The 25,995-nt window shown below is 43.1% G+C and overlaps 1 protein-coding gene across 1 annotated transcript; it reads right to left on the bottom strand.

Moving 5' to 3' along the window:
- Positions 1 to 5,953: 5,953 nt before the first annotated feature.
- Positions 5,954 to 15,996, bottom strand: SMIM12 (small integral membrane protein 12). Its single transcript, XM_033157676.1, has 2 exons — positions 15,931 to 15,996; positions 5,954 to 6,956 (listed from the first exon to the last, which is right to left on the bottom strand). Exon 2 carries the CDS (start codon positions 6,940 to 6,942, stop codon positions 6,661 to 6,663), a length of 282 nt encoding a protein of 93 aa, XP_033013567.1. The 5' UTR covers positions 6,943 to 6,956; positions 15,931 to 15,996; the 3' UTR covers positions 5,954 to 6,660.
- Positions 15,997 to 25,995: the final 9,999 nt, after the last annotated feature.

Consider the following 25,995-nt stretch of genomic DNA (forward strand, 5'->3'; position numbering starts at 1 on the left):
AACCAAGTAATGTGTACAGAAATCTATATAATTCAGGTAAAGCATGTGTTAAAATGCATATTTTAACACATGCTTTACCTGAAGAGAGCACACAAAAATGTATCGTATTGGTGAAAATCTCTTGTGAAAGATGTATCTATAGGGGAAATTGCATACAAAATTATGTATCAAGGATAAATTTGCTGATGAATTTCCATGAGGAACTTTTACAACATACACATACTGATGTGGAAATGTTGAGAACTGAACTTATGATTGCAAAATTAGGCACTGAGAAAGAGAGAAAATGACATATTCAGTCAGTCCTGGATAAGTAAGAAGGCTTGAACAACTAATCCCTGAGAGCTGGGGGAGAGAGGATAAGAACCTGGGCAGAAAAGAGCTTTTTTTCCCTCAGCAGGAAAGAACTGTGCATTCATCTGGAGCAGCACAAAACTTCCTCTCCCTCCTCACTCTGAACTCCAAGACCACTGCTTCCTGCACTAAATTATTTCAGGTTGTGTATAATTGACTGTGTGCAAAGGTGGTATGCAAATACATTAAAAAGTACAAAGCCATGCTGGTTGTTCAAAGTATTTCACATCACTTTGGGTGGAGGGTACTGAATAGTCAGACACCAGGTCCACTTTTTATTCCAAGCATAGGCAAACTCGGCCCTCCAGATGCTTTGGGACTACAATTCCCATCATCCCTGACCACAGGTCCTGTTAGCTAGGGATCATGGGAGTTGTAGTCCCAAAACAGCTGGAGGGCCAAGTTTGCCTATGCCTGTTTTATTCAATAGTTTTGAAACATATCACTGTTTGTCAGGTGTTATTTAATGAGTACAAATTCAAATTTTGCAGGGATTTTTTTTTGCTACAATCCTATGCATATTTACCTGACAGTAAGTCCTGTTGAACTCAGTATGAACTCAGACACATAGGTGTGCACTAGAGTCTTGAGTTTAGATTTTGTTTCTGAAATTCTCTGCAGTGTCCACTTGGAGGCAGCAAATTCTCAGAGGTGTCCTACTGTGCAGGAACTGCAAATGCCTCAAGGAATAAATTAAATAGCAAAGGGCTCCTTGGAGACCACATGCTGTCTTTTGCATGAGCTCATCACTCTAGCTTCCTCTTATTCAGTTTGGCTGCCAAATTCTACTCCTCTCTGCATTAGGTGTGATCGACTCATTCTGTCACTCAAGAGATACAACCAAGTGATCTTCCTTTGCTGCTGCCTGTTGCATCCCTGTATAGGTCACTGTTCTCTCTTGACAATGCAAAAAAAAGAAAAAGGAGGCAAATGTAGAACAGTGACTCATACAGGAACATGGGACAAAGTTCAAAAAGGTTTAATCTATTGCAGGAAAACCAACAAAGTGTCCTACAACACCTTAAAGCAAACAAATTTATTACGGCATAACCTTTTATGCCTGGCAGCCCATGTCATGAATTTGTGTAATCATTTTTAAAAGCCATCTAGGTTGGTGGCCATCACTGTCTCCTATGGGAGCAAGTCCCATAGTTTAACTATGTGCTTGCAAGCATCAGCTCGGGGGGGGGGGGGGGGGGCTGATGGTTCCAGCGACTAAATTCTTGAGACAATCCTGGGGCCGCCAATCAACTTTCAAGTTCAAGCCAGGGCTTGGAGCTTGTGGACCCCTTCAGGTGAGCCTCTTATTGGGAATGCATGATGATTTTTGCAATCCCTGAGCGCATAGGTGAAATCGCATAAAATCGGGAGTTGGCTATACAGTCATACCTCGGGTTGCAAACATGATCTGTGTGGGAGGCATGTTCGCAACCCACAGAGTTCGCAACCCGTAGCGCTGCGCACATGCATGACGCAATTTGGCGCTTCTGCACACGGGTGTCACGTTATTTTGTGCTTTTGCGCATGCGCCGAAACCCAGAAGTAACGTGTTCCAGTACTTCTGCATGGTCCGCAACCCGAAAACGTGCAACCCACAGTGATCGCAACCCAAGGTATGACTGTATCAGCTCAGCTGATGGGCAAGGAAGAAACTTCGCCACCTGTCAGCTGTGCCGGTCCACTATTCCTGCAGCTCACGCAGGAGAGCAGAGGGACAGCTTGGCTCTCACACAGCTGATGGGTGGGAAAACAGCTGCTGCTGCACTACCCCACAAACCAGCTGTTAGATGGGGAAGCCTCCTGCTCATGAGGAGACCCCAGAGCCTCAAGAGGACACCTTCTTTGGACTCTGGCAAGGGTCTCCTTGAGAGTCAGGACTCCTCTGCAGGGGGCTCCCCATTTCCGGGATCCACTTCCAGGATCCCAGCAGGTCGTGCACAAATAAGAGTGGACATATAAGTACTGTTTTTGCCTGCAAACGTTTCAAGAGTGTCAACCTGCTTTGTTTCCAGCCGGGACATATCCAGTAACTTTTCACACCGCAAATGCTCCAGATCTATTTCTCTGACCTGTTTTTGTTGTGCAGTGGGGCTCGTTTACTCCAGAGTAAGCAGATTTAGAAGACAGATATTGAGCAGAGTGTGCAAAATTACATAGGGAAATTCAGAAATCAGGTGTATGAAGGGGCAACTAGCCGACACCAAGCAATATGGAGCAAGTAGCCAAAGAGAGCAAAAAGGTTCATTCTTGCAAATGCTTAGCAAAACTTGGCAAAAAAAAAAAAAATCTTTGCATGGACAGGAAATCCAGACACCAATGCAAGAGTCACTCCAGAAAAATAGCTCCAACTCCATTAACAATCTAATTTTTAACATCAACAAGTGTCTTTGAGTCTCTCCCTTCCTCTGGGGACTCCTAAATCTCTCCAGCAATTGCTTAAAGCACTCAGCAATTCTTGTTTACACAGGTCCCCTATGTGTAAGGCAGTGCAAAGGACAGCACGTCTTACACCCTGAAGGAGTGACAGGCCGTAATCTGCTAATCATAAAGCCATGGCTGCTCAAGCCTTTCCCCCATCTGCAGGAAATAAGGTGCCCTCTGACCCTGGAGCACGGCCTGAGGAAATGGATCTGTCATCAGCAACCAAGTAAGCTGAGCAAGCAGGCTGGCAAGAGGGATGCTGCAATGTGGAGGCAACAGATTTATCTCTATGAAGCAGGAAAGAAAAACACAGCCTGGGGTAGAAGAAAGGAGGTGACGGGGGAAGCCCTGAGGCCAAAGCTGCAGTCAATTCTCCCTTTTCTCTTAACACACAACAAATCCTTTGAACTCACTGAGCTTTCTGCTAGTTGTTGTTTTTAATCAATGGTTGTGCAGAATTTGTCTGTCCTTGCTTAGTTCTTTTAAAGCAGGGATGGGAAACTTCAAGCATGAGGGTGGAGGTCAAATATGACCCTCCAGGCCTTTCTTTATGATTCTTGGGACCCTTCCCAGGCCATACACCGCTCCCCAGCCTGATGTTACACACTCCAGGCTAGAATGCACCCTTGAACTCTGATAGTGCTTCTTCCCTGACACGCTGGAGGGTAGAGAGGATCATAGAATCATAGAGTTGGAAGAGACCACAAGGGCCATCCAGTCCAACCCCCTGCCAAGCAGGAAACACCATCAAAGCATTCCTGACAGATGGCTGTCAAGCCTCTGCTTAAAGACCTCCAAAGAAGGAGACTCCACCACACTCCTTGGTAGCAAATTCCACTGCCGAACAGCTCTCACTGTCAGGAAGTTCTTCCTAATGTTTAGGTGGAATCTTCTTTCTTGTAGTTTGAATCCATTGCTCCGTGTCCGCTTCTCTGGAGCAGCAGAAAACAACCTTTCACCCTCCTCTATGACATCCTTTTATATATTTGAACATGGCTATCATATCATCCCTTAACCTTCTCTTCTCCAGGCTAAACATACCCAGCTCCCTAAGCCGTTCCTCATAAGGCATTGTTTCCAGGCCTTTGACCATTTTGGTTGCCCTCTTCTGGACACGTTCCAGCTTGTCAGTATCCTTCTTGAACTGTGGTGCCCAGAACTGGACACAGTATTCCAGGTGAGGCCTGACCAGAGCAGAATATAGTGGTACTATTACTTCCCTTGATCTAGACGCTATACTCCTATTGATGCAGCCCAGAATTGCATTGGCTTTTTTAGCTGCTGCATCACACTGTTGACTCATGTCAAGTTTGTGGTCTACCAAGACTCCTAGATCCTTTTCACATGTACTGCTCTCAAGCCAGATGTTCGTGTAAATTAACAGGTGCTGCTCTTGCTGCTGGCCAAAGCTACCCACTTTTGCATGTGGGCCTTGGAAGGTTGTCTGGAATGAAATGTGGCCCTTGGGACTGGATAAAAGTTTCACACTCCTAAACAGCTGGAAAAGTTTTTTGTGGGTTTCCCAAAGTACAGTTTATTTGCAAGTGCCAACCCGAGAACCAGGCTTGTAAATATCCATTCAATTCTGATTACAGATTAATATAATATATTAATATAATGTGTGGGCCAGCAGGGCTGTAGCTAAATTGTGTGGACCTCAGCAAACACTGAATTTTATTGTAAAAGCATAAGAAACAAACATTCAGCCGGGAGAGCACTCCATGTTGTGCTTCTTTCCATGCTGCTAAATCCAAGGGTAATAATACATACAGAAAGGAACATCCTATACGTGGGTGGAGCATCCAGTGTCAGAATGTACTTCCTGTGGACTGTTAACCCTGTGCTAACCAGAAACCACTACAAGAGATCACCGAGAGCTCCTTGCAACTTGCTCTGAGCATTCTAGGAAGGAAGAAGAGCAGGCTAAAGAAAGTTCCAGTTACAGGTAGGTAGCCCGTGTTGGTCTGCCATAGTCAAAACAAAATAAAATAAAAAATTCCTTCCAGTAGCACCTTAGAGACCAACTAAGTTTGTTCTTGGTATGAGCTTTCGTGTATCTGAAGAAGTGTGCATGCACAAGAAAGCTCATACCAAGAACAAACTTAGTTGGTCTCTAAGGTGCTACTGGAAGGAATTTTTTTATTTTATTTTGTTTAGGCTAAAGAAAGTCATTCTTCATAAGGCGTCACATAGTTGGAATTCACTTGTACAAGCAGCAGCAATGGCCACCAACTTAGATGGCTTTAAAAGAGGACTGGGAACACTTGTGGAAGATGAGGCTATCAACGTCTACTGGAGACAGAATGCTTCTGAATACCAGTTGCTGGAAACCAAAGGAGGAGAAAGCATTGTTGCTTGTTGGCTTCCTAGGCTAGGGGCATCTGGAGAACATGCTGCCTTAGTTAGGCCACTGGCCTGATCCAGCAAGGCTCTCCTTGTGTTCTTAACATATAATTAAATCACATTTGTTAATTAATTAATTAATTTAATTAATTAATAATAATAAACAGCCCTTAGAACTCCACTCTTCCACAAACTAATTAGAACACAATCAATGTTGCAAGCTTCATGTGCATTCTAACTTATGAATGCAGAACATAAAATATTGAGGCTATGGCCCTTCGCACGGCAATGTGGAAACAAGCTTCACTGAAGTAAAGGGATTTTAAAATTAAATAAAACAAGAGTTGTTTGAGCAACAGACCAGTCTCTAAAGCCCAGTTGGATAACAGTTGCCTTGTTCCACTCCAGGGATGGAGCCTGTAGCCCTCCACATTTTACAAGCTATGTTGGCTGGGAGTGACCTGAAGAGCCACAGATTCCCCAGCTCCACACTCCCCTCTTCCCTTGTTCTCTTCCCACCGCTCCCACATACGCCTACATTGCTCTCTCTTTTTACTTTGACTCTGACCCTGCAGATGTAGTGGGACTGCAGCTCCCATCAACCTTAACCAACACAGCCAATGGTCAGGGCTACAGGTTCCCTGTCTTTCCTCTACCTTAATTTTCTCTTCCTTTTTTGTGACGGGAAACCAACGATCACCTTCTAAGGAAACCCCTGCTCCTGCTTTCCCCACATCACAAGTTTGCAAGCTGCAGATTTAGCTCACTGGACCTACAATATATATATTTTAAAAAATCAACCCCACCTACCTACAGGAAATGAAAAGTCCTGATATTTTTCGAACTATTTTTTTTATTATTTTTCAGTTTCAACAGCAGGCCCATGTCCAAGAAGTCAGCAGACACACACACAGACACACCTCCCCAAATCCTGCACATGGAAATTGCTCGGAAGGAGATGTATCTTTGCCCAAGTAGCAGCAGTGTGGAGAAGCTCAGTTGCCACCTCATGTGGCAGTTTCTGCTCCTCTAGCACCCAGAAGTCTTGAACAATCTTTAAGGTCACTCATCCTACACCAAGAATTGGGGCAAGGTGGTAGTGGCCTCCAAGGCCACCAAAGCAAGGGATCTCCCCTAATTGAGGGGTGGTGGTACCATATTTCAGAGGTGCTCTTTTAAAGTGAAATCCTGCCTTTGCCGGCATATGGCAAGAGAAAGGGGGTCCTGCCTTGTCCTGGCTGAACCCTTGCCAAAGACTGCAGGGGTAGTTCCATCTCTTGACCGATAACCTCCAAGGAGAATTGGTCATTCTGCTGCCAAAGGCAAGTAGTGCAGAGTCACAATGTCTGCCCTCCACCTCCAATGAATCTCAGTGGCTTTAGCAATCCTCCAATGGAAGCAAAAGCAGGATTAAGCTGGTGAGATCGGCGGAGAAGTCATTGGCTGGGTTTGGTGGGCTCAAAAATGACAAAACCAGGAAACCAACAATCAAGACTGCATAGAATCAATCAAAATCCCCACCCGTCAAACAGGACAGCTCTGCTAGTTCTTCTCAGGATGGTTCCGGTTGAGCACAGCTTTGGGAGCAAATTCCAGCTTGTCCTTGAGGCTGACCACCTGGGTGAGGTCCTTTCCTGCACTCTCCTGAAGCTTGCGGTCTTCGCGCCTCTCCGAGATGCTCTTCTCATCCTCAGGTGGCTGAGGGGGTGGCTGGCCACGAATGAACCACTCGAGGTGGTAGCCCACCGCCCCGACCACAAAAGCCACAGGGAAGGTGACGTAAGGGGCGTAGGCCCGCACTGTTGCCCACAGGACCGGCCACATGACTCCTGCGGGTCCTGCAGACATGAAAGGAGAGCATGTGAGTTAAGCATTCTTATCCAGGTCCTGTCCTATGAGAAGTAAAAGGAATCAGAGCTTAAGCAATCTCTACTAATACTTTTTGGTGGTGCTTCTGGTGCTGGCTTTTATTTATTTTTTTATTTTTTTATAATTAAAATAAGTCTTTATTAAATTTGTGTTTCTTTAAAAAAAGAACAAAACAAAACATTAAATCTTTCATCACACAAATAATAAACATAAATTTACAATAATCTCTTTCAAATTATACATCAACTTTAAAATATGACTTCATATTGTTTCTACAACGGTTTTCTTAGTATAATACTCATTTCCTTACTCTAACTGATAGTTTAGTTACTCTCATTCTTACAAATGAACAAAAAACAACAACAATATATATATATATATATATAATTTAAATCTCCCATGTGCGTAACTTAATCTAAGCAAATCATTAGTTCCGTTTTCAAACCTTCTTTTTTAAAATATTCTTCCACATATTTCCATTCTGCTTTTGTTTTCTGTTTTTGTATATCTCTTATTGCCGCTGTCATCCGTGCTAAATTCATATATTCTATTAGCTTAATTTGCCATTCTTGGACTGTTGGTATTTTTTCTCCTTTCCAGGTTTTAGCTATAAGTATCCTAGCTGCGGCACATGCGTACAGAAGGATGTTTTTTCTGTCTTCAGGAATATTCTCGGGGGTCATACTTAATAGAAATATTTCAGGTTTTTTCCCAAATGTAATTTTCAACATTTTTTTCAAATTTTCATATATATTATTCCAAAATTCATAAATCTTTGGACATTTCCACCAACAGTGGAAATACGTACCTATTTCATTTTGACATTTCCAGCACTTACCCGAATTTGATCCATATATTTTTGCCAACTTCTCTGGGGTAAAGTGCCATCTATATACCAGTTTCATCATGTTCTCTTTAATTCCAGAACATGCTGTAAATTTCATATTATTTTTCCATAATTTATCCCATTGATCCCTATATATGGGTCTCCCTAGATCTTGTGCCCATTTCGTCATTACACATTTTACTTCTTCATCCTTTAATTCCCATTCAAGTAAAAATTTATATATTTTTGATAGTGGTTTATTCGAATTTTCTAATAGAAATTCTTGTAATTTTGATTTTTTTTCTACAAATCCTATTTCCTTGTGTTTTTTAAATATATTCTGTATCTGATAGTAATGTAACCAACTTGCACATTGATGTTTAATTTGTTGATACGGTTTCAAAACCCATTGGTCATTTTCTTTCACTAACAAGTCTTGATAGGTCAACCATTTTTCTTCCTTAATTTTATTATTCATTGCTGTCATCTCTAACGGCGATGCCCACCATGGTATTTTTGGTTCAATCAAATCTTTAAATTCTATCCAAATTTTGTATAGGGATTTTTTAATTATGTGATCAGTAAATTCTTTATTACTTCCCTTTTTTTCCTGTAACAAATATGAATGCCACCCTGTAATATTCCTGAATCCTTCTAGTTCCAACAGTTCTTTGTTTTCCAATAAACACCAGTCCTTTATCCAGCACAGACATGCTGCTGCATAGTACAATCTGAGGTCCGGGACTCCCCATCCCCCCCTTTCTTTCGTATCTGTTAAAATTTTATATAAGATTCTTTCTTTTTTCCCTCCCCAAATAAATTTACTTAAACTTTTTCTCCATAAAGCAAATACTTCTTTTTTCCCCACGATTGGCAACATTTGGAACAAGAACAAAAACTTCGGTAATACTGACATCTTAATTGCTGCTATTTTGCCCGAAAAGGATAAATTTAGATTTTCCCATCTCTCCAGCTCTTTTTTAATTTCCTTCCAAGTCTTTGAATAGTTATTTTCAAATAAATTTATATTATTAGCCGTTACTTCTATACCTAGATATTTCACTTTATTTACTATCTCCCAATTCGCCAATGCTTGTAATTCTTCTACTTCTTTTTTCCTTATATTTTTTGTAATTATTTTGGTTTTTTTCACATTAATTTTAAATCCCGCTATTTCCCCGTAAATCTGTAATCTATGTTTCAAGTAATTTATTGAATCTATTGGGTCTTCTAACATAATTATAATATCATCAGCGAAGGCCTTAATTTTGTATTTGTTTCCTCCTATTTTTATTCCTTTTATATTTTCATCTTCTTTAACATCTTTAAGTAGACATTCTATGGATAGCAAGAATAATAGGGGTGACAATGGACACCCCTGACGAGTGCCTTTTGTTATTTCAAATTTTTCTGTTACTTCCCCATTTATAATTAAATTCGCTGTTTGTTTGTTGTATATAGCATTTATTCCTTTTAAAAATTTTCCCTCTATACCACTTTTTTCTAATGTTTTTTTCATGAACTTCCATGTCAAATTATCAAATGCCTTCTCGGCATCGAGGAATATAAATGCCACTTTTTTGCTTGGAAACCAATCTAAGTATTCAACCAGATTTAAAAATATTCTCATATTATTAGACATTTTCCTCTTTGGGAGAAATCCTTGTTGATCTTGTCCAATTATTCTGTTTAATACTCTTTTTAATCTATTGGCTAATATTTCAGCAAAGATCTTATAATCTACATTTAGGAGGGAAATTGGTCTAAAATTTCCCACTTGTATGTTCTCTCCTTCTCCTTTTGGAATTAATGTGATAAATGCATCTTGCCAGGATTTTGGGAAAGCTCCTTCTTCTAAAATTTTATTCACTAACTTGTGATATATCTCTACCAATTCTTCTTTAAATACTTTATAGTGTCGATTTGAGAGACCATCCATACCTGGTGATTTCCCTGGTTTTAGCTTTGCTATAGCCAAATAAATCTCTTTTTTTGATATTACACTGCTTAAGAATTCTTTTTCTTCTTCGCTAATTTGTAAAAGTTTCCGATTTGTGAAATACTTTTCTAATTTCTTATCACTTATCTCTTCTCCTTTATACAATTTCTTATAATAATTAACTAAGCATTTTTGAATATCCTCTGGGCTGGTCCAATTTTTATCTCCTTCTTTAATACTTGAAATTATTTTTTGGTTTTGTTTTTTTCTTAATTGCCATGCCAATAATTTCCCAATTTTTTCCCCAGATTCAAAATATTTTTGTTTTGTCCATTTAATTTTTTTCTCTATTTCTAATCCCACCAGTATGGATAGTTCCTTTTGTAAAATTTTTATCTGTGTTGCCAGGTTTTTATTTTCCGGATTTTCCCTCCATTCCTTTTCTTTCTCTTCTATTTCTTTCTTAATTCTTTCCATATTTTTTTCCCTTTCTTTTTTAACCAGACTTTTTTGCTGAATATACAAACCTCGGATAAATGCTTTACTTGCATCCCACGTTGTTGTCAACTCTATTTCCTCTGATGTATTCCTTTCAAAGAACTCTTTCAACAATTCCTTCAGTTTTATTATAAAGGTTTCATCATTTAGAATACTCTCATCTAGTCGCCATCTATTGAAATTAAATTTCCTGTATTTCTCTTTTATTCTTACCATAATGGGATTATGATCTGTTAATGATTTTTCCAATATCTCACATTTTATTATTTTTGGGAGTAAATTAGATGATATCCACATACTATCAATTCTTGACGCCGAATTCCAAACCTCTGAATAGTGTGTGTATTTTCTTTCTTTGGGATTCCTTATCCTCCAGCTATCTTTTAAATCATAATTTTCCACTAAATTAAAGAAAGATTCTGGCAATCTTCCTTTTTTCCCCTTATTTTTGTTTGATCTATCTAATTCTGGTAAAGCGACTCCATTAAAATCTCCTACTAAGATAATTTCCTCTTCCTTCACAAATTCTCCTATTTGTTTCTCTAGTTTTTTAAAGAATTCTTTTTTACAACCGTTTGGTGCGTAAATATTTATCACAATCACATTGCCTTTTACTGAATTCACTCGAACACCTATTACTCTGCCTTCCTTATCTTGGAATATCTTTTCCGCTTTAATATTATGCTTAACGTATATCACCACCCCTCTTTTTTTCTTCTTATCTGCTGAAAAAAACTCATTTCCTAATTTTTTATTACATAATATTCTATTATGTTTCTGCGAAACATGGGTTTCCTGGAGGCATATAATGTCCCATGCGTCTTTTTTTAATATATGTGCAATCTTATTTCTTTTAATTTTGTCATTTAGCCCATTCACATTCCATGAAACAATATTAAGATTCATCACTTTATAAACTGAATTTAAAATCTTTCAATTAAGATACGTCTTGATATCTGTGGTCTATTACCTATGCAGTACAATTTACATGAAACTTCTTGCAAAAGGTGAAAAATGATCTTATTTTCAGGATTAAACAATATCTTACAATAAATGATCTTATTTTCAGGATTAAACAATATCTTACAATAAAAATAGTCTTATTTTCGGTAATTTTATTCAGCGTTTTAATTCTCAACTTCTTTTTGATCTTCTTCTCCTATACCTAGTTCTTTCTTGAATCTCTTGCTGAATTTCTCTGCTTCTTCCGCCGTTCTTATTGTTTTCTTCTTTTCTTTGAATATAAATGAAAGTCCCTCTGGGAACTCCCATGTAAACCATATTCCTCTCTTCTTCAGGGCCTCAGTTAAGGTCTTATAGTTCTGTCTCTTTAGTATCAGTCTTTTTGGGATTATTTTAAAGATGGCAATTGTCCTTCCTTCAATTATCAAATCTGCCTGTTTTTTCCTCTGTAAAATCTTATCTCTAAGTAGCATTGAGTTCAGAAAGATCATACAATCTCCTGGTTTCCTAACATTTCTTGCTCTCGACGTTTTCATTCTGTAGATCTTATCTATGTCCAACAAGAGATCATCTTCTTTGACCGATAGCCAACTTGCCAATTCTTTGATTATTTTTTCCTCTATCTGTTCATTCTCCAATTCTGGGACGCCTTTCAAGCGCAAGGTCAAGATTTTCTGCTTCATTTCGATCATGGCAAGTTGATCTGCCAACTCTTCTTGTTGTCTTATAATATTTTGTCTTTCCTCTTCTTCCTTTCCTTGCATTCGTTTCATTTCTTTCTGTTCCAAACTTATTTTCTTAATTGAATCTTCGTGTTTATCAACCTTGACATTCACTTCTTTAATTGCTTTTTCTAGGCCTTTATTTTTGCCATACAGGTCTTTTATCTGTCCCGTCATTTCCTGGATCGTTTTGGAATTTTGTTCTATTTTGGATTCCACTGAATCCAGCTTTTCACTTAAAGTCTTGTTCATTTCTATTATTAATTCTTTAAGATCACTCAATGCTTCATTTTCCACTAGGATTGATTTCCTTCTTGTATCATTAGTTGTTGTACTTGAAGTGGTTGTTGTCTTTTTAGTTGCCATCTTATAGTCTTTATCTTTTTCCAGCAAATCGTTCTTATTTACTGATTCTATTTATTTATTTAGTCAACAAGGCCCTGTTATTCCTCTAGAGGGAGTCCCCTTTTTTATTTTTAAACACACATCAGTCTACTTTCTATATTTGGGGTGCAATTTTCTTACAGCCCACTAGGTGTCACTGTGTCCTTTATAATATTTCTCTTAGTCAGCCTGTCTCTCTGCTTTCGTTTTGTTATCCCTTTCCTTGCCTCTTGCACTTCAGCTTCTACTTCCTTGAAGAAGGAGGAAGTGCTTGCCAATGGATGATTCAGCTACTAGTAAGTCTCCATCTTACTTTCTTTATTTCAATCAGTCTTAATTTCTTCTCTTCTGCAACACAGAATGTAAATCTTATAGTCTTACAGTCTTATTAATTTAAGCGCCCCTTCTTTCTCTCCTCTTGTCGCCGTTCTATCTTAGAAAGCTCGGGGGTTAAAGTCCATTTTCTAGCGTTATCTTCTCTAATACACTGTCTCAGCGCTTTCTTAATGATTCACGTCTCTTTCTTAAGGAAAAAAAACCCCTTTAAAATAAAGGGACCACACGGGGTTCCTGCTTAGCAACTTTCTTTCCCATTGTACAAAGCAATCCTTCGACTTTTCTCCCCTCCCGTGGCCAGTTTTAATTTCTGCTCAGTTCTTACTCACTTTTGGTGCTCACGGAAGGTTTTTATTTGTTTGTTTCTTCTGCTGTCGAAGCATTCGGGTGCTTGCCGGACGAGTTCTCAGGCGTCTGCCGGTGGGAAACTTGTTATGTTTGGTGCTGGCTTTTAATAGCAGAGGCTGAGCAGTCATTCTCATAGATCAATGGGTATTTTTATGGTCAGAGCTGGATTCCAGAGGAGTAGTACAAACAAGGACAGCCTGATTGCTCTTGAAAAAAATGAACTCTACAAATGAACCTGCAACAAAAGGTTGCACTGTGGAGAGCTACACCTTCTTCCAGGATATTCTATCCCCGCTCCTTTACAGCTTTCCACCCTAAATGGTCAGCCAGCATTCCATGCCCACTGAGCATGCTCAGCCCTCACTAGGATACTTGGGGGGGGGGGTTCCCATGGTTCTTTCCCTCTATTTTTTATTCTTCTGAAAACTTTTGGGTCCCACAAAGACAGCCTATTCCCTCCATCTTGCACGTGGATGGTGCCATTTGCCTGTATCAGTATCTGGCACTCAGATAATTGAGACTGATAATACAATTAAGCCTTTAAGATGTGACAAGTCTCTTTTGTTGTTTTTACTGGATCGCTGTTTGAAGTGCTGTCACCCACCCTGGCCTCACAGTTTGCAGAGAGCTGGAAATCAAAATGAATTTATTTATCTAGAGCAGAATTACCATCTCCAGCATAACTCGTAATACACAAACCTACAGAAGCTGTTCAATGCATTTTCCTGCCCTCCTTGTGGACTGGTCTGAAGCATCTGGCTGGCCCCTGGCCAACCCCACCTCTTCTCAAGAAGGCTGTTCACACATTCAGATATGTTAATCCTTAAGTATTGATCAAACACACACATGTACAAATTTACTTAGTTAGATCTTTTGGTGGCTTACACTGGTTCTCAACTCTGTCAGTTTAGGATTCCTCTAGAAGGCGGCAGCAACATGCCTACTTAACCAGAGAGATTTACTGTTTAGGAGTAAAATATTTACCACTAAAAATTTAAGCACTCTACAGTTTTGTGGGACACAGTAGAGAGAAGATGGAGGCAGTAGAACTGATTTCCACAAGTTTACATTATGTTAGCGAACTCTGTCCTACTAAGGCTTATCAGGGTTCTTCCCCTTAAGTTGAGTAAAGGCTCACTGTTTCGATAGAAGGCCTTTCCTTCCGAATAAGTCTGGGGCCACATTCACACTATACATTTAAAGCACTATGATACACTTTAAACCAGGGGTCCCCAAACTAAGGCCTGGGGGCCGGATGCAGCCCAATGGCCTTCTAATTCTGGCCTGCGGACAGTCTGGGAACCAGCATGTTTTTACATGAGTAGAATGTATCCTTTTATTTAAATGCATCTCTGGGTTATTTGTGGGGCCTGCTTGGTGTTTTTACATGAGTAGAATGTGTGCTTTCATTTAAAATGCATCTCTGGGTTATTTGTGGGGCATAGGAATTCGTTCATATTTTTTTTTCAAAATATAGTCAGGCCCCCCACAAGGTCTGAGGGACAGTGGACCGGCCCCATGCTGAAAAAGTTTGCTGACCCCTGCTTTTAAAAAGTCGCGGCTCCCTGCAATGAATCATGGGAGCTGTAGTTTGTTAAGAGTGCTAAGAGTTGCCAGAAGACCAGAGCGGTTTAACAGTCAATCCCTCTTCAAAGGGAACTCTAAGAATTGCAGCTATGTGGGGGGAATTGGGGGGGGGGGTGTTGAGATCTCCTAACAACTCCTTGCAATTCCCAGAATTCTTTGGGTGAAGCCATAACTTTTTATATAAAAAGTGGCATCACAGCACTTTAAATGCACTTCTGATATTATTTATTGAATTTATATCTTGCCCTTCCTCCCCAAGGGAGGCATGCAATACAAAAACAAGGCAAAGGGCATTCTAGAACAGTTAAAATATTCTATTAAAAAAGCAGCTACAGTTAAAATCATTCTTCAATCCAACGATCTCTCAGGGTTGCCAGATTAAAGTGGCCAGGCTTCTTAGCCACAAGAGTGAGGAGTTTCCAGTCCAATCTCATCCACACCAGGACTTCTGGGTGGGAAGTGGGGAGGAGGGGAACCTCAAAACTGCACATTGTCCCTGCAGGGGAGGAGAAAGAACTTGGCAAGGTCAGCAGAGGAGCTTCTTGCTCACTTCCAAAGTGTTTCAGCGCCATCTGAATCCACCTCCCCTACACACACGTCCAGTGCCGGATTTACATATAATCTAAACAAGCTATAGCTCAGGGTCCCACTCTCTTGGGGGCACCCAAAAAAAAATTTAAAGGGGGGAAAAACCTGGATGTACATTTCCAAAATATAAGATAAATAGCAATTAAAATAAAACCTACATACAGCAACCGTGTTTTGTGTTGTGTAGGCTCTTATGATGTAAGTAATGGGCCCCACCTGCTAGCCTGCTCCCTAAATTACTTTGATAACATACATATTTTGTTATATGCAAATAGCTTTAGATACCTATTAGGTCCATAAATTACAACATAGCATACATTCAACACAAAAGCGGTGACAATTGGTTGCTGATAAAGGACAGCCGGACATATAAAGGGCCCCATTACCTTCAGTAGCTTAGGGCCTCATCAAACCTAAATCCGGCCCTGCACACACCACACCTCCGAGACTCACACACAACCCACCGACTCCAGCCTCGCCAAACTCATAAGGCCCAACTATTTTCCCCCATTGGTCCACAGCGATGCCATGGGAGCGCCCTCTGGGATCTGGGGTTACCAGCGTCGGCGGACAAAACCTCCATGGGCTTAAGCACACTCAGGTCCCCCCACCCTGCGCACCCCGGAACTAGAAGACACCTGGCCGGGGACCCTAAGCCTGGGTGTCCATCTGGCACCAACGCGAGCGCGCACGGAGGGCGCCGGCTGCTTTCCCCTCCTGCTCCCGACGCCGCTCCCCGACCCCCGACTCACCTCCGCCGCCACCGAGCCAGGCCCTCCGTGCCCGCCCTGCTTGGACTTGATCCGGCGCGCCGCCGCCGTGCGCCCTGCCTGGCTGCCGCCCCCTTCCCCGGCCCTGGCGCTCGCTTCCTGCCCCAGCTCCATTGGCCGCCGCGCTTCTCCTCCCGCCGGCGCTCATTGGCGGCCCTCGAGGAGGAGGAGGAGGCCAGGCCGGCCGTTAGAGGAAGCGGAGACGCGCACGGAGGAGGCCAGTCTGAAACGGCCGCTGGAATCGGGGCTCCACCGGACGGACCTGGCTGAGCCACGGAGATTCTTCTCCGCGGCGGCGCTACTAAGTCATTTCCCTATCAAACAGCCTCGCAGTGCAAACGTACCACCACCTTAATGAATTGCTTCCATAATTCAGATGATATCTAATATTTCTAACGGGTCGACACGGCTATCTACGTTTTTAATGCAATCGGATACGTGCCTGCTGAAAGATAGATTCCCACTGAGTTTCGTTTCGAAAGTGTTGGTTTTGTCGGCATTTTATTATGAATATTTTAGATTTTATATAAACCGCCTGGGGGTTGGTTTGTTTAATTAAGCGATGCATATGTCTTATTTACTAAAAAAAAAAGGGGGGGGAGAGAAAGTAGTGAAATGGATAAGGTTGTGCGTGAAGTCTTTTGATCACAGGGTTTTCACCAATTACATCTGTATAAAGTGGCAAATAAACTTCCTTATTTTGGTAGTGAGGCTGCAATTATTTACTCAGCTTTACGCCCCATGGGAATCCTGTGGGACTTGCCCTTGGGAAGCGTGCATAGGATCGCAACATCGGAGTGCAATCCGATACGTGTCTGTTCAGGAGTAAGCCCCGCTCAGTTTAGTGGGTCTGACTCCCCGGTAAAACGTGCATCGGGTTGTGGAGCCTTCCTTATCGTAGCAATCGCCAGACCTTTCGGACTACCGTTCCTATGCCAATTGGCTGTGTTTACAGGGCCTGATGGGAGTTGTAGTACAAAAAATCGGACTACAGGTCATGGAAGGCTTTTCACCAACGAATGTGCAGTTTGACTTCCCTGTTTATTTAAGGAATGTTGCAACGGAGAATGAATGTATCTATGAGACTGGTTGATTGTTAAATATTTTGATCTAAAGACAGGTTTGATTGATGAAAACTGTGGTTAATGAGCTAAGGCTGCCAAAGGCTGCAGTCCTTTACTTCTCTATTCCAAAGCCTGTCATTCTTATATTTACAGCTTTCATCCAGTGAAACAAAGGTTCTTCTCCCTCAACATTCTGTCTTCACAACTACCCTGTGAGGTAGGTTCAGCTGCTGTGTTTGCACCATACATTTAAAACACATGGCTTCTTTAAAGGGTCCTGGGAACTGTAGTTTGTTAAGGGTGCCAGGAAGAGTAGCTCTATGAGGGGTAAACTTCAGTTTGCAGTTACAGGTAGGTAGCCGTGTTGGTCTGCCATAGTCAAAACAAAATACATTGGTACCGCTGGTTAAGTACTTAATTCGTTCTGGAGGTCCGTTCTTAACCTGAAACTGTTCTTAACCTGAAGCACCACTTTAGCTAATGGGGTCTGCCGCTGCACCGCCAGAGCATGATTTCTGTTCTTATCCTGAAGCAAAGTTCTTAACCTGAAGCGTTATTTCTGGGTTAGCGGAGTTTGTAAACTGAAGCATATGTAACCAGAAGCGTATGTAACCCGAGGTACCACTGTAAAAAATAAAAAAACAAAAATTGGGGGTTCTGTGGGCAAATTTAGTTAGTGTGTGGTTTTGCCTGACTAGACTCCTGAGCAGTATTTTATAAGTTGTCCCTGTTCAGGAGGTGCAAAGGGTTTACATTGTGACACATTAGTGCCACACCATGTCAAAGCATTCAGACAACCTATCACCTCAGAGTTCTTCCTGAGGAAGAATTATCACCTCAGTCAGTGCCTTGGATAGCTGTCTGAAGCCCTGTCTATACGTGGGGCGGAATGAGCTGGAGGAATTCTTGAGCTGATGGGGTGAACTATATATACTGCTCCACACAGAAAGTGGGGGTTGCTGTTTTGAAATGCCTCTTCCCCACCTCCACCGCCCCCCAGAAAACCCAAAGTGCAAGTAAAAAAAAGCTAGCACCTCAGGGAAATAGGATCCAACCCAGCTACGTCCGTGGCACACTAACTTTCTACTTGCGGGGAGCTTTTGAGTAGCATAGTGGAGTGTGCAGAAACGTTAGGCCCCGGCAGGAACCCTGAAGCGGCGCAGTTTGTTCCATCCCCTCGGGACTCTACAGTCCCACCACTCTACTGCCCCACACTATTCTACTGCGAGTGCAGAAGAGGCTTGGGCCCTGCTGTGCTTTGCCCTCCACTCCTCGGCTGCTGCGCTCTGTGCAGCAGGGCCAGGCGACGGAGCAAACGTGTGGGAGGGCAGTGTGACAATCTGTCTCTTTCCCTGAGAGTCCCCAGCCTCCCATCCGAAAGCACCAGCTCGAAACAAAGCAAGCACTAATTAGCCAATTAGGAGCACAGAGGCAGGGAAATTGGGAGTGGGGGAGATCCCGAGGGGGCTTGCCTCCCTGACAGCCTTGTCAGCTCCTCCGCAGCAGCTTCCCCTGCAAGGGGGGGGGCAATTGTGGGCACCCCCCGCCCCTTCCTCCCCTGGGCAGCTGTACTCCATGTGACCCTTCTAGGAAAGGCGGTGCGAGGAGGGAGAAATCTCTGCTCTGGGGGCTCCAATTAATTGAATCTTGGAAAGAAAAATAAAGGAAGAAACTATCAAGGAAACTTCCACAGTCAAAGCTCACATCTTCCCTTTAACTGTCTTTCTGCAGCTGCAGTCAAACTACGAAATCACAAGAACAGAGCAGGCTGCCTAATACTGCGTCAGATCTTGCATTCTAGCTGTGAAGTGTCCACACTGACTGGCAGTGGCTCTCCAGGGTTTCAGGCAGGGAGTCTCTCCCAGCCCTACCTAAAGATGCCAGGGATTGAACCTGGGATCTTCTGCATGCAAGGCAGAGGCTCTACCTCTTGGTTAAGGCCCTTTCTCTATGGCCATTGGTCCACTTGGCTCATCATGGCCTACATCAGAGGTAGGGAACCGCCCCATTCATTTTCTCTACTAATAGATCTCAGTTTGACACCTGCAGGTTCAGAAATACAGTACTTGTCAGGCTGTTTGGAGGAAGTCTCACGTTTTTGTTTAAATTTCCAGTCTTCTGCCTTTGTATTTACCACCCCCTTAATTTGGGCGGCCTTGTTTTGCTTACAAACTGTTAGACACACTCAGCCACTCTAGTTTGCTGTTAGAGAGGGGACAGTTTACAAGGAGACTGTTATTTCAGTGGCTTCGGCAAGCCGCTTTTTTATAGGAGACGTTCAAAGTGGTTAACCAACTCCATGTAATGCAACAGAAATGAATAAAATACAGAAATAAATAGCAGCATCAATGGAACAAGAAGACAGCAGCACCAGGATCCTATGAAAAATCATAATGACAATCAGCAACTAAAAAGCCTGCTAGGAAAACATGAGTCTTGAGTGCCTTTCTTTGCTAGGTAAGGTTTGAAATGGATGAGTAGATTGTGATAAAGGAATGTAAATTGACAGCAGGTTCTGCAAAGAGATCAACAGCACTCCAGCCTAATATTGCCTCCAAGGTTTAGGAAGGGCTATAGCTCACTGTAGACTAGATCATCTGCTTTGCATGCCACTCAGCCTAGACAATCCTGATCTACCGGTAGATAGGAAGAGCTTAGCCCAATGGTAGGGCACACACCAGGCATGCACAAATATCCCCAGGTTCGAACCCCAGCATCTCCATTCCCTATTGGAAAACCTGGAGTTCTATTGCCATCAAGTACAGTACTGAGTTGCTGTTGTTGTTACTTAATGAATCACCTTTTACATATGTCTGAAGGCAATTTGCAAACATGCCATTAAAAACGGCTATAGATAGTTTTTTTGGGGGGAAATTCACACCTAAGTCAGAAACCTTTTCATCTAGCTGGAAAAGCTTGTTGAAACAAACATGTCTTCGGTTGTTTCCAGAGAGTGGGTGCCTATGGTGTATCTCAGCAGGGTTGCTGTTCCACAGAATGGGGCAGCAACACTGAAAACTGTGGAGTGGGGCTTATAATATTTTGGGGACTTTAAACAGACCATGCTTAAAGTCCCAAAGACCATGGTCACCCACCTCTACACTGCAGTCTCTCAAGTAACCTAGTTCTGAGCTGCATAGGGCATGCATGTGTTAATATCCAAACCTTGAACTTAGGTAGATGGACCAATGATCTAACTCTGTATACGGCAGCTTCCCGTTCCTCTAAAACAAATGTCGTATTCTTTTAGCAATTAGTCCATAGATATACATCCTTCTTTCTCCACTCCAGCAGCCAATTATGTTAAGAGTTGCCAAAATGACACCACTAAAAGCAAATAAAACAGGAATGGAGAGCCTGTAATCCTCCAGATGTTTGTGGACTACAGATCCCATCATCCCTGGGCATACTGGCTATGGATAATGGGAGCTTGAGTCCTACCGCTGAAACAAAGCAACCCCAGAGGAGCAGTACCACAAGTAGAAGACCAGACAATCCCCCCAAAATTGAGGTGCTGGTGAAGTTTGCTAAACTCGGGCCTAGAAATGGAAGTTCCAGCCCCATGAACAGCAACAGCAGGGTATTGGTGGTGTTGGCATTGGTAAAGTATCTGAATGGGCACAAGAAGTGGGCTGCATTTCACTTGCCAGATCACAAACTGAACAGGCTTCATGAATGGGATTACGAGCTGCAGTGCTGACAATCTCAGGGATCGAATGATCTCACCAGTTCTTAAGTTAATATCTAAGGGGTTAATATTTAAACCCTCTCCCAAGGGATCAACACCCAACATGTGATCCATTCACTCTTTCATAATATGAGGGGAAACATTCAAACTTGGAGCAGATTGGCATCGCTGCTTTGACTGTGCATGAATTTTTCAAAGCCCCAAATTAAATTTTCATTCTAATTTATGTAGTTGTGATAAAGGAGGGCTTGGATGGAAGCAACGGATGATCTAGTTATCTCTCTGTATATCTCCGGTCGGTCCCCCACTTAGTAACAACCGACTCCTCCTTAGTTACCGTATCTGCTCCATTTGCACAGAGACTGAAGAGAGCCTGAAAGGGTGGGCGTGGGTGTTGGGGGCAAGGGAGACGGAGGGAGGCCCAGCAGCACATAAACCTGAAGCCAAGAAGGCATTTTGCATGTGCTCAGAAGCTGTGAGCCCTGCATCTTATACTAAGGAGTCCATTGTTTCCACTATCCCATTTTCTTATTCGTTTTATTAATATGGAGAGGAAGAGCAAAGAAAAATTAGGAAATTGGAAGGAGAAATTAAAATATAAGAAAAGTAATCATCATCATCAAATAATAATGCTAATCACCATCAGTTCATATTTGAAGTACTGTGACCATCACAATGTGAATCTTAAATTAAACAAACAGTGGTACCTCATGTTACGTACTTAATCCGTTCCGGAGGTCTGTTTGTAACCTGAAACCGCTCGCAACATGAGGCGTGCTTTCGCTAATGGCATCTGCCGGCACACAACTTCCGCTCGCATCCTGGGGTCGCAGCCAGGAGCATCTACTTCCGGGTTAGCGGAGCTCATAACCCGAAGCATTCATAAGGGGGACAGTACAAAACACGAAGGACCACTGTACAAGTTACTATCAGCACTTCAGATGTCCTAATGGATGTCCACGTGAGATTGACACCTATATGAAAGCCATTTGAGCGTATCCAGGGCAGCGAGGTCCTCAAACCATTGCATAGTAGATGGTGGCAGTGCTATTTTTCTAGAAAAATAGGTGCCGGAACTCACCAAGAACGTCTCCCTTGTTCTCTTATCATGGCTGAGCTCTGGCAAGTTCCAGTTGGAAAAAAAGCCCTGGGTGGTGGGCATTTATCTTTCCAGGCTCAAAGTTAATCAGTCTTTTAACCACCATAAAAGCTCATGGGTCCACTTTAAAAAATACCAGCACACATTGGGACTAGGCAGCCACCATCCCATCTTGCGGAAATGAATTACATAAAGATGCGTTTGGTTTTGTCAGACCTGAAGCTACAGCTCCTCAGTGTCAAGTGAAAGATATCTTGGATGCTGCCTTATAGCATTAGTCCATCTAGCTCAGTATTGTTGACCAGCAGTGGATCCTCAGGATTTGAGACAAGGATCTCGCTCAGTCCCTGCCTTTTCTGGAGGGTATGAGCCCCTCCGTCCACTGACAAGATGGGGTACAGTGCAGGAAGTTCCCCTTTCTCCTGGGATTAAGCCCAATTCCGCCTTCCCTCCCCCTCCTTTTTTAATGCAGGAACCTTGTACAACTCTTAATAACATGGCACTGGAAATGGAAGGAAACTGTTCCTGTCTTTCAGGCTTCATTTTATTGCTAACGGCAAGTCACAGAATGGTACATGGCAATGCTTTATGTTGTCTTGTTTGCAAGGGAGAGAGATGCTGGCTTTGGGCAGGCATGTGTGCCTTCATACTCGTGTGTCAGCCTTCCTGGAGATGGGGCTATCCATGATTTTTGGACTATAGCTCCCATCATTCCTATCCAGGAGCTGCCTAGGCCTGATGGGAATTCTGGTCCAAACTTTCTGGCTGAGGAGGGGCTCGAACCCTGGCCTCCTAGGTCCTAGTCCAACACTCTAAGTACTACACCACACGGGCTTAGCATGCTCCTTGCTTTGTCATACAACACTTGACCTGAGAAGATCAGCAGGCGGCAAACACTTATGAAAAAAGGTAGAGAGAGGGGAGAATTTCAACTAAATTTGTGTTTCAGGGCAAACCTAGCTAGATTTGCATTTTCCAAAACAACACAGAACCGAAACAGAGCCACCTTTCGAAACTTGGCACTTCTCTGCATTTTGTAACAAAATTCTTCAGCCAAGCAATGTGTCCAAACATTAAAATACTGGGGTAAATATTATTGAAAATAATATACAAAAAGGCATTGTTTCAGGCAAAATTGCATTGCAGATTATGTACAGTGGTACCTCGGGTTACAAACTCTTCAGGTTACAAACCCCGCTAACCCGAAAGTAGTACCTCGGGTTGAGAACTTTGCCCCAGGATGAGAACGGAAATCATGTGCCGGTGGCAGCGGGAGGCCCCATTAGTGAAAGCGCGCCTCAGGTTAAGAACGGTTTCAGGTTAAGAACGGACCTCTGGAACAAATTAAGTTTGTAACTTAATTTGTTACAAGGAGGAGACTCTTGAGAGTCCCATGGACTGCAAGAAGATCACACCTATCCATTCTCAAAGAAATCAGCCCTGAGTGCTCACTAGAAGGACAGATCCTGAAGTTGAGGCTCCACCTCATGAGAAGAGAAGACTCCCTGGAAAAGACCCTGATGTTGGGAAAGATGGAGGGCACAAGGAGAAGGGGACGACAGAGGATGAGATGGTTGGACAGTGTTCTCGAAGCTACTAACATGAGTTTGGCCAAACTGCGAGAGGCAGTGAAGGATAGGCGTGCCTGGCGTGCTCTTGTTCATGGGGTCACGAAGAGTCGGACACGACTGAACGACTGAACAACAACAAAGTTTGTAACCCAAGGTACCACTGTATTGTTATACTCTCTGGCCAATCTCTGTCGAGCGATGCGAGATTCCAGGGGTCTTGGTGTCCTTTGGAATGAGGCGTGACGGAGCCTAGTGTCTTTATGAAATATGGTTTATTTACCTATATTTACACCTGAGTTTTATGGAGAGAGTGTTCGCGGCAGTTGCATCCCAAGAGGAGCTTGTCCTTCCCAGCAGTGCAGCAATGGACCTAGAAGCATCCTAAATGCCACCCCCTGTATCTCTGGCTGCTGCCCTTCAGTCCTACAGGGAGTTCTGCACACCTCCCCCTTCTTCCCAGCAGCCCTTGCAGAAAACAACTCCTTCCCTTCCGCTTCCAGCATCCGGCCCCTCCTCCCCCATCACCCTGGCAGCCTCTGTTTCTCAAGCCCACTGCAAAGGGCATTTTCTCTTTCCATCATGCCAGTGGTAAACCTACCCCAAAAAGCTACTGGGCAGAGGGGTCTGATGTTTTGCAGGTGGCTTACCATTATCAAACAAACCAGGCCATTATCAGCCTTTTGTTTCTTCAGCACCCACCCCCAGCAAGCTGCTGCCCTGAATTTATGAGTTTGCTTGAATTCTAACCATTCGCTGAATGTAGAGATTATTAAAAGAATCGTAACAATATATTAGGCAAAACTGCATACAGATGGGTGCTTATTAAGAGAAATGTGAGCTAAAATGCTGGTTACCGGTAATTCTTTCATGAGGACTTTTTTTTTTAATGGCAAATTGATGTAGAACTGAACTTAAGATGGAAAAACAGAGATAAACAGAAACTGAAAATGTCCCCGTCTCTAGTCACAGGTGGTGTTTGTTCCACATAACTAAAGCAAATTCTATTTCTGTTCCCCCACAGGCCAACTAAGATGCATTCTGTGCAGAGTCCAGGAGAAAAAAACAAACATAATTTGGGAGCTCACAGCTTTGCCGGCTGTGGCTAATGGGAGTCATACTCCTAAACATATGGAGGGCACCAGGTTGGCAAAGGCTGATCTGGTTCTGTAGGTAAAGGTAAAGGGACCCCTGACCATTAGGTTCAGTCACGGACGGCTCTGGGGTTGCGGCGCTCATCTCGCTTTACTGGCCGAGGGAGCCGGTGTACAGCTTCCAGGTCATGTGGCCAGCATGACTAAGCTGCTGCTGGCGAACCAGAGCAGCACACGGAAACACCGTTTACCTTCCCACCAGAGTGGTACCTATTTATCTACTTGCACTTTGGCATGCTTTCGAACTGCAAGGTGGGCAGGAGCAGGGACCGAGCAACGGGAGCTCACTCCGCCACAGGGATTCAAACCACCAACCTTCTGATCGGCAAGCCCTAGGCTCTGTGGTTTAACCCACAGCGCCACCCGTGTCCCGTGGTTCTGTAGATAGGGGTAATCAAAACAGCAGGGATTTGCCATGCTGTGTCAGACAAACAGTCCACCTAGCTCAGCGTTTTGTTATCTGCCCAAAGCATCCTGGGAAATGTTGGTAGAGCAATCAGATACAGTACAGGATAGGGACTCCTTATTGGCAGGGCCACCATTTTTGAATCCTGGGGGAATGGGAGGCAAGGATTCTTTTTTCATATTGATATCCCACCTTCCTTCCATCATGTAATGGCAATGGTGTAGAACAGGGGTAGCCAATATGGGGGTTCCCTCCAGATGTTTTCACCTACAATTCTCACTTGCCCCGGCCAGCATACTCAGCAGTCAGGAATTGTGGGAGCTGCAGTCCACAGCATCTGGTGGGCACCATTTTGACTGTTCCTCCACCATCCTGGTGTTCTCTGGAGATTTTGCTGATGGGTGCTGCAGCCCAAAACATCTGGAGGGCACTAGACTGGCAAAAGCTGGCATAGAGCTGCCAAAGTGATCTGACCCAGATCTGCTGGGCTTCCCTCGGGATATTCCATCATGGTCCTCCAGTATATCAGAAACCTTCATTGGGATTGCATCATAAAGAGGTGAACAAAGAACCCTATATTAGCTAGGCTGAATAATGATGGGCTGAGTGGCTCTTTTTTCTTTTCTTTTTTTGCATTCCCTTTCTTTAGTAGTGCACAGTCAGGGCTTAAGGAGTTGATTACCTCTTTGCACTCTGGGCCAGCGATCACTGTAATTATTATTATTAGCAAATTATATAGCATATTGAAAAGGGAGGCAGACGCTGTCGAAAGGAATAAACTGGGAATAATTGAACAGCAAGTCTCGCACATGCCTGGAAAGAATTTTACTTTTTCTGCTCTCTAGGTAAAGGTAAAGGTAGTTAGGTCCAGTCGCAGACGTCTCTTGGGTTGCAGCGCTCATCTCACTTTACTGGCCGAGGGAGCCGGCATACAGCTTCCAGGTCATGTGGCCAGCATGACTAAGCTGCTTCTGGCAAACCAGAGCAGCGCACGGAAACGCCGTTTCCGTTCCCGCCAGAGCGGTACCTATTTATCTACTTGCACTTTGACGTGCTTTCGAACTGCTA

This window comes from Lacerta agilis, chromosome 8 (genome assembly GCF_009819535.1).
Source record: "Lacerta agilis isolate rLacAgi1 chromosome 8, rLacAgi1.pri, whole genome shotgun sequence".
Lineage (NCBI taxonomy): Eukaryota > Metazoa > Chordata > Lepidosauria > Squamata > Lacertidae > Lacerta > Lacerta agilis.